The sequence below is a fragment of the Trichechus manatus genome, unplaced genomic scaffold (assembly GCF_000243295.1).
Source record: "Trichechus manatus latirostris isolate Lorelei unplaced genomic scaffold, TriManLat1.0 scaffold00149, whole genome shotgun sequence".
Taxonomy (NCBI): domain Eukaryota; kingdom Metazoa; phylum Chordata; class Mammalia; order Sirenia; family Trichechidae; genus Trichechus; species Trichechus manatus.
In genome coordinates, this window is record NW_004444085.1 from 3946553 (window position 1) to 3963248 (window position 16696).

A 16696-nucleotide genomic window follows, 5' to 3' on the forward strand; every position below is an offset into this window, starting at 1 on the left:
ATCACACGCAAGTAAAATTTTGTTGAAGATCTTTCAAAAGAAGATCTTTCAAAAGCAGCTGCAGCAGTATATTGACAGGGAACTGCCAGAAATTCAAGCTGGATTCAGAAGAGTACTTGGAACAAGGGATATCGTTGCTGATGTCAGATGGATCTTGGCTGAAAGCGGATACCAGAAAAATGTTTACCTGTCTTATTAACTATGCAGAGGCATTCGACTGTGTGGATCATAACAAATTACGGATAACATCACAAAAGAATTAGAATTCTAGAACACTTAGTTGTGCTCGTAAGGAACCTGTACATAGGCTGAGAGTTAATCATTCGAACAGAGCAAGGAGATACTACGTGGTTTAAAGTCAGGAATGGTGCGCGTCAGGGTTGTATCCTTTCACCATACCTATTCAGTCTGTATTCTGAGCAGATAATTCAAGAAGCTGGACTATGTGAAGAAAAACATAGCATCAAAACTGGAGGAAGACTCATTAACAACCTACGTTACGCAGATGACACAACCTTGCTTTTTGAAACTGAAGAGGACTTGAAGCACTTACTGATGAAGATCAAAGACTACAGCCTTCAGTATGAATTGCACCTTAACATAAATAAAACAAAAGTCCTCACAACTGGACCAATAAGCAACATCATGATAAATGGAGAAAAGATTGAAGTTGTGAAGAATTTCATTTTAATTGGTTCCACCATTAACACTCTTGGAAGCAGCAATCAAGAAATCAAACAACATACTGTATTGGGCAAATCTGCTGCAAAAGACCTCTTTAAAGTCTTGGAAAGCAAAGATGTCACCTTGAAGACTAAGGCACGCCTGACCCAAGCTACAACATTTTCATTCGCCTCATACGTATGCGAAAGCTGGACAGTGAATAAGGAAGACCAAAGAAGAGTTCACTCCTTTGAATTGTGGTGTTGGCAAAGAATATTGAATATACCATGAACTGCCAAAAGAACGAACAAATCTGTCTTGGAAGAAGTACAACCAGAATGCTCTTTAGAAGCTAGGCTGTTGAGACTACGTCACACATAACTTTGGACACGTTATCAGGAAGGATCAGTCCTTGGAGAAGGACATCATGTTTGGTGAAGTAGAGGGTCAGCGAAAAAGAGGAAGACCCTCAATGAGATGGATTGACACCATGGCTACAACAGTGGGCTCAAGCATAACAATGATTGTGAGGATGGCACAGGACCAGGCAATATTTTGTTCTGTTGTACATAGGGTCACTGTGAGTTGGAACCAACTCGACGGCACCTGACAACACCAGCAACAGTAAAGCTAAGATAATTGATGAAGGTGACTACACTTCATCAGTGTAGACCACACAGCCTTCTGTTGGAAGAAGATGCCATCTAGTACTTTCATAGCTAGAGAGGAGAAGTCAATGCCTGTCTTCGAAGCTTCAAAGGACAAGCTGACTCTCTTTGTTAGGGGCTAATGCAGCTGGTGACTTTAAGTTGAAGCCAGTACTCATTTACCATTCTGAAAATCCTAGGGCCCTTAAGAATTATGCTAAATCTATTCTGCCTGTCCTCTGTAAATGGAACAACAAAGCCTGGATGCCAGTACATCTGTTTACAGCATGGTTTAATGAATATTTTAAGCCCACTGTTGAGACCTATTGTTCAGTAAAAAAGATTCCTTTCAAAATATTACTGCTCATTGACAGTGTACCTGGTCACCCAAGAGCTCTGATGGAAAATGTACAAGGAGTTAATGTTTTCATGGCTGCCAACACACCATCCATTCTGCAGGTCATGGATCAAGGAGTGATTTTGACTTTCAAGTCTTATTTAAGAAATACATTTTGTAAGGCTATAGTTGCCATATATTAGTGATTCCTCTGACTGATCTGGGCAAAGTAAATTGAAAACTTTCTGGAAAGGAGTCACCATTCTAGATGCCATTAAGAACGTTGGTGATTCATGGGAAAAAGTCAAAATATCAACATTAATGAGAGTTTGGAAGAAGTTGATTCCAATCCTCTTGGATGACTTTGAGGTGTTCAAGACTTCAGTGGAGGAAATAACTGCAGATGTGGTGGAGATAGCAAGAGAACTAGAATTAGAAGTGGAGCCTGAAAATGTGACTGAATTGCTGCAGTCTCATGATAAACGTTGATGAGTAGTTGCTGCTTATGGACAAGCAAAGTAAGTGGTTTCTTGAGCTGGATTTACTCCGGTGAGGATGCTGTGCACATTGTTGAAATGACAACAAAGGATTTAGAATATTACGTAAACTTAGTTGATGAAGCAGCAGCAGGGTTTGAGAGGATTAACTCCAATTTTGAAAGAAGTTTGAAAAGTTTGGATAAAATGCTATCAGTGTCACATGCTACTGAGAAATACTTTGTGAAAGATTCAATTGATAGGGCAAACTTCATTCTTGTCTTATTAAGAAATTGCCACCACCACTCCAGCCTTCAACAGCCACTGCCCTGATCAGTCAGCAGCCATCAACATGGAGGCAAGACCCTCCACCAGCAAAAAGATTACAACTCACTGAAGGCTCAGATGATGGTTAGCATTTTTAAGCAGTAAAGTATTTTTTAATTAAGATATGTACTTTTTTTTTTAAGACATAAGGGTGTTGCACACGTAGTAGACTACAGTATAGTGTAAACAAAACTTTTTTTATGCACTGGGAAACCAAAAGATTCATGTGACTTGCTTTATTTCAATATTCTCTTCATTGCGGTGGTCTGGAACCGAACCCACAATATCTCTGAGGTATTCTTGTATAATTTTTTAAGGTTCATCTATGTCATAGCATGTATTGGAATTTTATTACTCTTTATTGCTGAATAATATTCCATTGTATGTATAGTAGTACCACATTCTGTTGATTCATTTGTCTGCTGGTAGGTGCTTGGATTGTTTCCACTTCTTGACTGTTGTGATTAATGCTTCAGCGAACATTGGTGTACAAATTTAAGTCTCTGCTTTCAGATATTTTGGTATATACCCAGGAATGGAGTTGTTGAATCATATGGTGATTCTTTGTTTAACTTTTTGAGGTACCACTAAACTTTCCCACAACAGCTACACCATTTTACATTTTCACTAGCATTGCACAAGGGTTCTTGTTTCTTAACATCCCTGCCAACACTAGTGGGTTTGAAGTGGTATTTTATTGTGGTTTTGTTTTGCATTCCCTGATGATACACTTTAAAACAAATTTTTTTTTGAATAAAGTATTTTACTTAAGATGAGAGTTTATACAGCAAGTTAACTCAGTGCTGTCGAGTTGATTCCCACTCATAGTGACCCTGGAGGACAGAGTAAAACTGCCCCGTAGGGTTTCCAAGTTGTAAATCTTTATAGAAGCAGACTGCCACATCTTTCTCCTGCAGTTACTCAAGGGTTTGAACCGCCATCCTTTTGGTCAGCAGCTCATTGCTTTAACCAGTGTGCCAGCAGGGCTCCTCACAGCAAATTAGGTTCCCATTTAACAATTTCTACACAAATTATTCAGTGATACTGATTACATTTTTCACCGTGTGATTCTCATTCATTCTGTTCTGGTTGTATCATTTTCAGTACTCTACTTTCCCTGCCTGCTTACTTTCTTATCTTTGCTTTAGAGTAATTTTTGATCGTTTGGTCTTCTATAGTTGATTTTTTTTTTTTAAGAAGGTATTTACTCTGGGATGATATTGTTTATTTTATGATCCAGTCTGTTATTTAACAGGTCACCTCAAGGGACGATTTTTTTTTTTAATCTTAATTTTCTTTTTTTGGTTTTAATTTTTTTTTGTTTGTTGTTGAACATATACACAGCCAAACGTACACCAATTCACCTGTTTCTGTGTATACGATTCATCAACATTGATTACGTTCTTAGAGTTGTGCAGCCATTCTCACCCTCCTTTTCTGAGTTGTTCCTCTCTATTAACATAAACTCACAGCTCCCTAAGTTACCTGTCTAATCTTTTGAGTTGCTGCTCTCACTTTGATACCGAGGGGTAATTTCAGTTTAAGGTTTGAAGTGCATCTCAGAATGATAGCCTGGGGCAGTCCTCTAGTCTCAGCTGATCCAATATGTCTGGACTTTTTAAGAAGTTTTGTTTTTTTCTACATCTTTCTCCCATTCTGTAAGGATACATCTAATGTGGCCCTGATCAGAACGGTCATTAGTGGTAGTCGGGCACCATCTAGTTCTTCTGGTCTCAGGGTACATGAGGCCATGGTTTGTGTGGACTGTTAGTTCTGTAGACTACTTCTTCCCTGAGTCTTTGGCGTCTGTCTTAGTTATCTAGTGCTGCTATAACAGAAATACCACAAGTGGATGGCTTTAACAAACTGAAGTTTATTCTCTCACAGTCCAGGAGGCTAGAAGTCCGAATTCAGGGTGCCAGCTCCATGGGAAGGCTTTCTGTTTTTGTTGGCTCTGGGGAAAGGTCCTTGTCATCCATCTTATCCTGGTCTAGGAGCTTTTCAGCATAGGGACCTCGAGTCCAAAGGACGCATGTTCCTGGCTCTCGGTGGTACCAAGTCCCCATGTCTCTCTGCTGGCTTCTCTGTCTTATATCTCAAGAGAGATTGACTTAAGACACGACCTAATCTTAATAGATTGAATCCTGCCTCGTTAACATAATTACCTCTCATCCTGCCTCATTAACATCATAGAGGTAGGATTTACAATACATAGGAAAATCACATCAGATGACAAAATGATGGACAGTCACACAATACTGGAGTCATGGCCTAGCCAAATTGACACATATTTTGGGGGGATACAATTCAATCCATGACAGTGTCCTTCTTTCTCTTCTGTTCCAGATGAGTAGAGACCACTAGTTGTATCTTAGGTGACTGCTTATAAGCTTTTAAGACCCCAGATGCTACTCACCATGTTGGGATATAGAACGTATGTTTTATGAACTGTATTATGCCAGTTAATTAAATTGCCCCATGAGACTGTGGTCCTAAGTCTTCAAACCCTGAACACCAACCTCGTGAGGTATCTGGTTATGTCCAAGAAGTATCTGTACCTGTGTCCCCTATGTGGTTTATTGTGTATATGGATATACATGCATGCACACCTTTATCTGTATGTACATACACCTATAAATACTTGTATCTGTGCGTGCATATTTATCCACATATTCATACTCATATACTTACATGTCTATATACATATTTGTGTAACTACCCCCATATATTTTTGGTTGTTGCTGGCGTTGTTTCCAAATTATGTTTGTCATATCGTTTACCAAAAACATCCTTTTCTCTTGTGCACTTCGTAGTGACCTCATTTACCTTGGTCAAGGTGTATGCACTTCACCCATATTTGATGCTGTCTTTTCTGTCAGCAAAGCTAACAAGTGTTTATTGTCTTGAGAGTACTCCTACCTCTTTCCCCCAGTCTCTGGTAACTATCAGTGAGGGTTGGTCTCCGTATATGTATCTTTGCTTGTCTTTTTATAAAAGTGCAAGCATACAGTATTTGTCCTTTTGTAATTGACTTATTTCACTCGGCATAATAAGTATTGTACATGTGTACCACATTTTGTTTATCCATTTGTCCATTGATGGACACTTAGGTTGTTTCTAACTTTTTGCTATTGTGAATAATTCTGCAATGAACATAGGCATGCATATGTCTATCCATGTCACTGATACTAGATCTCTAAGGCATATACCTAGAATTGCTGGACCATAAGGTATTTCTATTTCTAAATTTTTAAGGAAGCACCATACTGTTTTCCATAGTAGTTATATCATTTTACAGTCCCACCAGCAATGGGTTAGGATTCCAGTCTCCCTGCAACCTCACCAACTTTTGTTGTTTTCTGTTTTTTTTTTTTTAATCAGTGCCATTTTTGTAGGAGTGAGATGGTATCTCATTGTAGTTTTGATTTGCATCCCTCTAATGGCAAATATGGAAACCCTAGTGGTATAGTGGTTAGAGTTCAGCTGCTAACCAGAAGGTCGGCAGTTCGAATCCACCAGTTGCTCCTTGGAAACTCTATGGGGCATTTCTGCTCTGTCCTATAGGGTCGCTATGAGTCAGAATCAACTCGACAGCAGTGGGTTTTTTGGAAACCCTGGTGGCGTAGTGGTTAAGTGTGACAGCTACTAATCAAAAGGTCAGCAGTTCAAATCCACCATGAGCTCCTTGGAAACTCTGTGGGGCAGTTCTACTCTGTCCTATAGAGTCGCTGTGAGTCAGAATCGACTCAGTGGCAGCAGGTTTGGGTTTTTTTTTTTTTTTAATGGCTAATGATAGCGAGCATCTTTCCATGTGTTTTTGATGATACACTTTAGAAAAATATATTATTGTTGAGAATATACATAGCAAAACATACACCAATTCAACATTTTCCACATGTACAATTCAGTGCCGTTGGGTACATTCTTTGAGTTTTGCAACGTTCTCACCCTCCTTTTCTGAGTTGTTCCTCCCCCATTAACATAAACTCACTGTCCCTAAGGTTCCTATTTAATCGTTCGAGTTGCTGTTGTCAATTTGATCCCATGTAGGTAGTTCTCAAAAGAGCATAATGCTCAAGGCAGACATTTTGTACTAGTTAAGCTAAACTATTGTTTGGTTTTAAGAAGACTTCAGGGGATATAATGATCCACTTTTGATAATTGGAGGAGATTACCTCTGGTCATCAGATTATTTCATTAACAGGGGTTTTGAGAATTTATCATGATAAATGTTACCGAGAGTAGGGAGTGCCATTATAGCAACTAAAAGCCTACATGGTTACTGACTAAAAAAATATGTATACTTTTAAATTTATTTTTTGGCACTCTGAACCATGTGTTTTCAGAAGTACCTGGAAAGATATCTTGGTTAAATTAACTTCTTTATATTGTTGTGTAGCTTAGAGTGAAAAGAGGAAACACTTTCAAGTCAGACTTGAGTATCTAGGACTCCTGGTTCTGCCACTTATGATATGAAATTATGAAAGTTACTCATCCTTTCTGAAATACAGTTATTTCTTAAGTTGTTGGGAAAATTAATTGAGATATTATAGGTGAAGTTCAGTGCCTGTCTGCTGAGTTGAGTAAATGACTCACAAATACTACTTTAGAGTACTTGTACCACTGTACTCAGACTGTTTTCAGTTTCTTGTGGCTCAAGATTCTGAAGTGATTCTTTTTTAAATAAATTATTGTGTATCTGGTCCTGACAGCTATTGTCCTTGAGAAAAATGAAATTATTGGGGGTTGGTCAAAAACTGTATAATTTGGGATTGATAAAAAACTATGTACAGTATATGTTTTCATTTCTGGAGTTCTGTTCATTTCATTTTAAGAATCAATCATACTTTGCACTTGAAATTACCTGTTTACTGTCTTTGTCATTTTACAGCATCCTAAGGTTAACGTTAAGCTTCTCCCATTGGAGCCAAAAAGTAAACAGCTCATGACTTCTGACCAGGACACTAAAGTTGTGGCTGAACCGCAGGTGCAGCAAGTACAAGAAGTGAAAGACAGTTCTCATCTGGTTGGTATTTTCTTTTTTAAATTAGAATTGTTTTAATACGTATCTTTTCTTTCTGATAAAAGATCTACATTGAATTCAGTAACAAAATCAAAATAGTAACACTAGAATATCTTACGATCTAAATATGAATACTATGTTCAGAGTAAATTTATGGGTAACTTAGTAGAGAAGAAGGAACCCTGGGGGCACAGTGGTTAATTAAGTGCCCAGCTGTTAACCAAAAGGTCAGTGGTTCAAACCCACCAGCCACTCCACAGGAGATAGATGTGGCAGTCTGCTTCCAGAAAGATTAACCAAAACAACCCACTGGTATTGAGTTGAATCCAACTCATAGTGACCCTATAGGACAGAATAGAACTGCCCTCACAGGGTTTCCAAGGCTGTAATCATTACAGAATCAGACTGCCACATCTTTTTCCCATAGAGTGACCAGTGGGCTTGAACCGCTGACCTTTTAGTTAGCAGCCAGGCTGCTTAACCACTGCACCACCAGGGCTCCTCTCCATAAAGATTACAGCCTTGGAATCTCTGTTGGGCAGTTCTACTCTGCCCTTTAGGGTTGCTGTGAATGGAATCAACTCACAGCAACTAGTTTGGGTTTTTTTTTGTGGGTGGTTTAGTAGAGAAAATTACAACTACTAGATAATAGAGAAAATAAATGGTAGTTACAGCTATAGATACTTAAAGTTTTTATTTTAAAATCACCAGTAAAAATGCAGGGGTATATAAATAATAACATTACACCCACCTTAAATAGTTTAAAAGTAGTATTTAAAGAATCAATTGGGATCTTAATATAGATTTTTTAATTCTACTGCCTTCATTCATTGTAAGATTTTATCATGTCAAGTAGTAATGTTTAAAGTTTCTAAATGCTTTTGGAAAAAGTAGATTTTCTTAATCTTCCTCATTAAAACTACAAGGAATTTTGCTTATGATGTTCAGTAAAAATTTCAAAATATTTTAAATTTCAAGTCTCATACATTATTTTGAATATCTTACTGAATTTCTTTGTCATGTAAAAATGTGCTCTTTTCTGTGGGTTTTATTTTGCTTAATTACTTTGATTTAAAAATGTTTTCTTTACATTGTAGTGATGGTGTTTTTGATATTTCAATTTATAGATGAATGGTTCTATATCTCAAACCACTTCTCAGACAAGTTCCATCCCACCTTTGAATCAGGTAATTCGGTTCTGAGATAAATCATAGATTGTTTAATCTTAGCCAACATGCCTAGGTTCCATGGATATTTCCTTACAACAAATGTTTATCATAAAAAACATTAGAAAGTGTCCATTCATTATCTCACCACCTGGGTGCCATAAATGTTAATACTGTATGAGTTTGCATGATTTGTATGTGTATTACGTATATAATTTTACAAACATCAATGTACCATATGTTTTAATTCAATTTCATCTATTCATCACATCATTTTTAATGTCTCACCGATTATCTATTGTATGTATACGGTTAGGTTTACATTTTTATAGCTACATTTTGATACACCTTTAAAGCACACAAGTCGAATATTAAACTTTTGCTAAGAAAAAATTGGTTTCACATTTTAGCTCTGATTGAAAATAAGAAAATGGAGATCCATTTTTTTTAAATCTTGTTTTTCATCATTTGTATGCATATGCGAATATAAAGTACATTAAGAACTACTCCAAATTCAACATGGAATTTTCTAGATAATCTTACAAATCATAGGGTTATAGTAAACCTCATCTGTTTCCAAAGAGATTATAAGCAGTTCATGCAGAAGTTAAAGGAATGGATGGATTGGTAATCTATTTTTAATAAAGAAGAATTAGAAAATAAAAGACTTGAAACTATTATATTTCATTATTATTATTTGTGTAGGGTTTTTTGGTGTATCCTATTTACATTGATTTTATAATAAAATTTATAATAATATTTTAAGTCATTTGAAGTTCAAATATAAGACCCTTTTAGTCTTAAGAGGGAAATTATGTAAGGAAATAAATTAGAAATCTCTTAAGTATAGAAATCTTTGAAGTTTCTTTTTTTTTTTTTTTAAGAACAACCCCCCCTCCCTTCCCAATGGTTGATTTGCAATCCAGCATGATATTCCAATGTCTTTGAAAACCTATTGGAGGGCATAGAACTAGATTTTGGGATTTTTATTTTTAATTGCTTTAGAGGATAAAAATTGAAATAAGACTTATCAAGTAAATAATTGAAAAACTTGGGCCACAACAATATCTTATATGTATCTGTGGAGAAACAGTACTAGTACTGCCTATACATGTTATCTTTGGCATTTTTAAGAATTAATGGTCCTAATAATGGAATACCGTACGATGAGTCATTAGACCTGGATTCTAATCCCATCCCAGCTACTTGGTATCTTGGGTAACACTTAGACAAATCACATCCCTGCTACTCAGTCTTACAAAATATGGATACAATATTTACCATTTTTACTGGGTGTTATAAACTTTAGTTGTTTATGGAATCTTTAAGTATTAGAGCTAGAAAGTATCTTGAGAGACCATCTGGGCTCATAACATATGTACCTTTTAAATTTTTATTTATAACAATCTTAAACAGAAAAAAAAAAACTCTTGGTGTAGAGTACACACATTTTTATGTAATTGTAATCAATATACAAGGTCTCCAGGTGGCACAAACAGTTTGCGTCTGTTAACCTAAAGGTTGGTGGTTTAAACCCACCCATACCCACCCAATGGTACCACAGAAAGAAAGACCTCGTGATCTGCTTCCACTGAAATTACAGCCAAGAAAACCACATGGAGCAGTTCTACTCTGTAACACGTGAGGTCGCCATGTGTCGGAATTGACACAGCGGCAACTAACAATGACAAGAACAATCAGTATATACATATTTCATCTTTTTTTTTTCACTCAGCATGATTTCATCGATATATTTCCATGTACTTTTTACTTGCCATGTAGTATTCATGTTGATATGCCACCATTTTTTTAGCGAATTGATTTTGTGTTAGACATTTCAATTGTCCCCCTCCCCCCCCTTCGCTTTTATAAATACCGTCACTGTGAACATTTTTCTAACTAGCGTTAGTCATGGTACAGTTAAGTGTGTGGACAGTTATATGGCTCTTGCTTTATAGGTTTTCAGGACATTTGTATTGGTTTAGTGACCCTGAGTATTGGTGCTCAGTTTTTATGATTGTTAAGAGAATATATATAGCGATCTGATCTAAGGAACCAATCTCTTTGAAACTTAGTCCTTCCACCAAATTTGGATACAGTGTGAATTGGGAGGAGAATATAGTCAGTAGTAGGAAAATCTTCATAGTATTGCCAAAATAAATACTTAAATAATTCAGAAACAGGTTGGCTTTGTAAAGGATTAACTGTTTTTTATGTAGGCTCATAATTTATCCATTGGTAATATTAATCATATTTATTATACAGATCCCCGCCCCCTATAAAAACTCATGGGGATAGTAACTATTTATAAGCCTAGCAAAGCCGATCAATGAGCATAAAAATTATCTTTTTAGATTACAATATATAGTTATTAGATTGTAAGCCTATCATTTACCTTTTTAGTATAAGAACAGAGAATGTTATATTAAGTGACTTGATTCTCAGAACTATTTTGTTTACATTTGTTTATATTAAACTGTGAACTTCAGGATCTCTGTTCTGTTCATGTTTTTAAAATAACTTTTTTGAGGTATATACATGCTATAAAACACATCTATTTTAAGTGTACTATGCAATGATTTTTAGTAAATTTATTGAGTTGTGCAAATGTCACCAAAATGTAGGTTTTTTGTTTTTACTTAAAAAAATTTATTGTGGTAAAATATATAATCATAAAATTTGCCACTTTAACCATTTTTAAGCATATAATTATGTGACATTGCTATATATTCACAGTGTTGTGCAACCATGACCACTGTCGGTTTCTAAAACTTTTTCATCACCCTAAACAGAAACTCAGTACCCATTAAGCAAGAACTCCCCATTCCTTCCTCCCTGCAGCCTCTGGTAAACATTAAGCTATTTTTGTCTCAATACATTTGCCTATTCCAGATAGTTGTATAAGTGGGATCATACAATCAATATTTGTCCTTTTGTTCTGGCTTATTTCCCTTGGCATGTATTTTTTAAGGTTCATCCATGTCATTCATGTATTAATACTTCATTTTTCTTTGTCGATGAATAATATTCCATTGTATGTATTTACCACATTTTGTTTATCCATTCATCTGTTGATGGACATTTGGGTTGTTTCTGCCTTTTGACCATTGTGAATAATGCTGCAGTGAACATTAGCATGCAAGTATCTGTTTGAGTCCCTGCTTTGAAGTCTTTTGGGTATATACCCAGGAGTGGAATTGCTGGGCCGTATGGTAATTCTGTGTTTAACTTTTTGAAGACCCGCCAAGCTGTTTTCTACAGCAGCTGCAACCATTTTACATTCCTACCAGCAATTTTTCCACATCTTTGCTAACACTTGTTATTTTCCATTTTTCTGATAATAGCCATCCTAGTGGGTTTGACATGGTATCTCATTGTGGTTTTGATTTACATTTCCCTAATGACTAATGATGTTGTTCCATTTCATGTAATTATTGGCCATCTGTATGTCTTCTTTGGACAAATGTCTATTCAAGTCGTTCCCCCATTTTTAAATTGGGTTGTTTGTCTTTTTGTTGTTGAGCTGTAGGAGTTTTAAAAAAATATTCTAGATATTCAACCCTTACCAGACATATGGTTCCCAAATATTTTGTCCCATTCTCTATTGTGTCTTTACTTTCTGATAATGTCCCTTTATGCACAAAAGTGGTTAATTTTTATGAACTTTGGTTTATCTATTTTTTTGGTTGTTGTTGTTGTCTGAGCTGTTACAATATAGTTTTAGAACATTTTCAGTACCCTACTAAGCTCTCCCAAGCCTGTTTACAGTTAGTCCCCATTTCCAGCTCCAGCGTTAAGCAACCACTAATCTACTTTTTCTGTATAGATTTGTCTTTTCGGTATCATAGTCACTTTTGTAGCTAGCTCGATGCTTTGTATTTAGTAGGCAGTCATCAATATTTAGTGAATGAAATATGAGTGTTCATTCATTCAGCAAAGCTGAGCACTAGATTAAGAAAATCATTTCTATGGAGAGGTGTCGCAGCGGCGATGGTTATTGGGGCGGCGGAGACAGTAACCAGTGCCACAATTCTTAGAGAAGTGGGGCCAGGAGGGTCACTCTGAGGAGTCGAACCCCGGCTTCAGTCCCAGGAGTTTATTTTATAGTCAATACAGCAAGCAGTGAAGCAAATAACAGAACAATGGGCTTTGGGTGAATAACAATAAGTTTCGGGCAAGGGAAGAGGAATTCAGGTAAACGAGCCAATCAGTAACGGGTTTGGAAAAACAAGTCGTGACAAGTCTCAACATGTTGGGGACAAGTCTCAACATGTTGTGCAGCATAGAGGCCTTTATACATCCATATTTTAATGGCCCATATCCCCACAGAGAGGTTGTTCACAGATTGCTATGGAAGACAGACAAGTATAAAAATAGCCCTAATAACAGCCTTTGAAGTTGTATTACCAAATTTTGTGTGAACATAGTAACATAGACCATAGATGGAGGATGAGGATAGACATGGGATTAGGAAACATTGAGATGTCATTAAGGCTACAAAAGACATAATCTCTATTTTGTCTCTAAACTATTTTTGTTAGAGGATCATTTTGAATGTTCTAGTCTTAATATAATAAGGATTTACTGGTTCTGAAGCACATCGTACTAACTGTTAAGGTTAGAGTACTAAATTTATATTAAATTTCCCTGAGTTATAAATAGGAATAATGATGAAACTCTCAGGTCCATCAATAGTTCAGAAACTGGAGGGAAACTAGGAAGAGAAGAGGTTAGGGAAACAGGAAGAAAACTGGAGGAGTGTGTAGGCATGGGCATGGAGGAATTCCAGAGTTTTGAAGAGGGAGAGTGTGACCAACATTGCCAACTAAAATCAAGTCAAATAAAGTTTAAGTACTGACTAATCTGATAGATTTGGGATAAAGTAGGTCGATAGTTGTGACCTTAGCAAGAGCAGTTTCAAGGGGATGATAGAAGTGACAGCCAAGTTGCAGTGGGTAGAAAACAAAACAAAAAAACCCAACTTGATACATACTACATAGACTATAATATTCCTTCTAAGACCTTGGCTTTGAAGGTAAGAAAATAGATAGCTAGAGGATGAAAGGGAGTCTAGAGAGTTTTGCGGGTGTTTAAGATGAAGAACTGCCACACATCTGTCAGTTTGTCCTGCTGTGGTGGCTTGCGTGTTGCTGTGATGCTGAAAGCTGTGCCACCGATATTTTAAACCTGGTGGACAGGTTTCAGTGGAGCTTCCAGACTAAGACAGATGAGGAAGAAAAGCTTGATGATTTATTTCCCATAATTAGCTAATGAAACCGTATGGATCGGAACAGAATATTTTCTGATATAGTGCTGGAAGATGAATCCCCTGTGTTGGAAGGCACTTAAAATACACAGTGGCTGCAACAATGGAGTCAAGCATACCAATGAAGATAGTCCAGGACCAGACAGTGTTTCATTCTTGTTATACTCACCATGAGTCAGAGCCAACTTGACGGCAGCTCACAACAAAATGAAGAAACAGCCTGGCAGTGAGCCGCTGTGACAAATGAGAACTGTGTCTTACCTGTTTCACTTTCTTGAGGAAGAAAAAGATAATTTAACTGGTGCAACAGTGTCATCTGCTTATAGAACATAGATTCTTTACCTTTTTTTTAGGGTTCACATATTCCTTTGGAATGTCCCCAGAACAAATAACATCCACAGAAAAGTTTGCCTCTCAGAGGTTTTGTGGACCCTCTGAAGCCCATTCGTGAGCTCCAGATTAAGAAATCCTACTGTTTTAACCAGCACACTTTGCAGCCAAGTTACCTAACTTTCCCTGAAAGACTTCTCCCTTGGAGTAACTAATTTTGTCTAATAATTATTTTCTGTTCTGTTGATCCTGTTGCATTTTACCATAAGTAAACAGTAGGTTTAAGAAATGATTATGAGTTGATTATACTTAAAAACAAACAAAAAAACCCAAACATATTGCCACTGAGTTAATTCTTTCTCATAGTGACCCTGTAGGACAGAGTAGAACCGCCCCGTAGGGTTTCCAAAGTTGTAAATCTTTACAGAAGCAGACTGCCATATCTTTCTTCTGTGGAGTGGGTTGTGGGTTTGAACTGCCGACCTTTCAGTTAGGGGCAGAGTGCACTGCACCCCTAGGCCTCCTTTGACTCAAGGCCGCTGGGAAATATATGTCCCTGTTACATTTTCCTCCTCTAGAGGTTTATTGGCAGGCATTTGAGCCACTTTAGTATGTTCTGGCGTAGTGGCGGATACTGGTGCAACTGCCTGAAAAAGAAGGAAGTTGGTCTGCACCACATTTGAGTGTTGAGAGCCATTTGTATGAGGGGATGCTTCCCAAAGGAGTGATTGTGTGGAACTTTTGTGTCTTTTGGCGTCTATACAGCGAGATAAGGCTTGCAAGTATGTTTACTAATTCCTTTGTGTTACTGGGAAGTTATGGTTACTGGCATTTGGAAATATTCAAGTAAATGAGTTATTTTTGGGATGAAAACAGTTTGTGATCTACATCCTGGGCCATGGGACCAATATGTACTGCAAGTGTGATGTATTTCATGGAACATGGGACTGATATATACCGCATTTGTGATGTTTTTCATGGAACATGGGATCAATATGTACTGTGTGTGTGATGTGCTTCAGGGAACATGGAACTGATATGGCCTGCTTGCATTAGTCATCTGCCTGATGACATCTTCTATTAAGTGCTTGCCTCCCTGATATTTTATGGCTCAGGTGTAACCAGGAAGTGTGATACACTTCATGGGCCATGGGACCAATATGTAATGCATTTGTGATGTACTTATGGAACATGGGACTGATATGGCCCAGTTGCACTTGGCACCTCATTTTTTCAAATAATAAACCATCAACAAAAAATGATTCAGCATCCATTCCATTAGGAAAAAAACATAGGATCACCAAAAAATTCCAAAAGAGAAATAGTTCATCTTGAAAGGGTTAAGGGACAAATAATACTAACTAGATAGAACTACTTACATTAAATTACCTCCTGGGGGGAAAAATAGTCTTTTCTAATCATATCGTGAAACTGGAAAACTTAAATGGGAATCTAACTTTTCTGCATACTAAAGTCTCTACATATACTTCAATAACACACAACCTGTATCAGAACAATTTTTTTTAAATCCTTTAAAAATAATGATATCAGAAAACTTCAGCCTTTTCATTTATTTATCACATTTGTAATAACCTTTGCTTTTCGATCATATAGCTTCTGACTAGCAATTCAAATTGTTACAGATCTACATCTTGAATAAGTGTAGATTAACATTTAAAGTCAATTTGCAAGTAGGAAGTTTGAATTTATATAAAAATATCCAGCTCCTGTATTTATTCTATAGGTGAGTGACATCTGTCTGCAATCTATTTTTGTCTTGCACATTAAACTTTTCTGCAGGCTTTTAGTTTTTACCTCTTTGTCAATCTATTGAAATAAAAGATGCAGAACTTTTCTTAGGACATTGATCATTTTCTTTTACATCTTGGAAGTATGTTTATGTCTGTCGGAAAATATAAAATACCTTTGCCTCAGAATGATGTAGTTACAGAACAGGTTATTTCTCAGTTAGTACATTTAGTTACAAAGCAACACATAATTTCTCTAGTTAGTCCTAACTGTGGATCCTTGGCCTCCTAGTAATTTCTAAACTCCGGCACCAGTATTGGAGATTCTCTTGGACCAGATGCTACCCTGTTTCTTCTTCCTTTTGTGTAAGATATTCATGGATGAGGTGGCTAATAGATCCTTACAAGGCAGAGATACTAACTTTTTTTTTTTTTTTTTTTTAACGTAGGAAATTGTTTAATTTGGTGACATCTATTTATCATCGTCAGTCACATTCATAGTTTAGAGACTTGTCTGTCATTTTAGGTCATTGACAGAAGAAATATTTTTCATAACATATACCTTTGATTTTTTACCTTCTTAGCACCTTTAGGATTGATGATATACTTTTGAGGCATACTTAATAATAAAGAGCTATCTTGCACATTCTGTTTCGCTTAATTCTTAGTTTCGTCCTTGCATAAATGTGTTACACATTGCTAAAACTTCTCTT

General features: G+C 36.6%; 1 protein-coding gene across 13 annotated transcripts in view; it reads left to right on the top strand.

The window, feature by feature from the left end:
* LARP4B (La ribonucleoprotein 4B) overlaps positions 1 to 16696 on the top strand; it is a 130429-nt gene that overhangs the window by 48224 nt on the left and 65509 nt on the right. For 11 of the 13 annotated variants that reach the window (XM_023740161.1, XM_004385882.2, XM_023740160.1 and 8 more), the window contains 2 exons: positions 7342 to 7476; positions 8601 to 8660. In XM_023740161.1, coding sequence (XP_023595929.1) covers positions 7396 to 7476; positions 8601 to 8660 — 141 coding nt within the window. In that variant the 5' untranslated portion in view covers positions 7342 to 7395. Of the gene's footprint in view, positions 1 to 7341; positions 7477 to 8600; positions 8661 to 16696 lie in introns of those variants that run through there. The other 2 variants (XM_023740154.1, XM_023740153.1) reach the window with 2 other exon arrangements.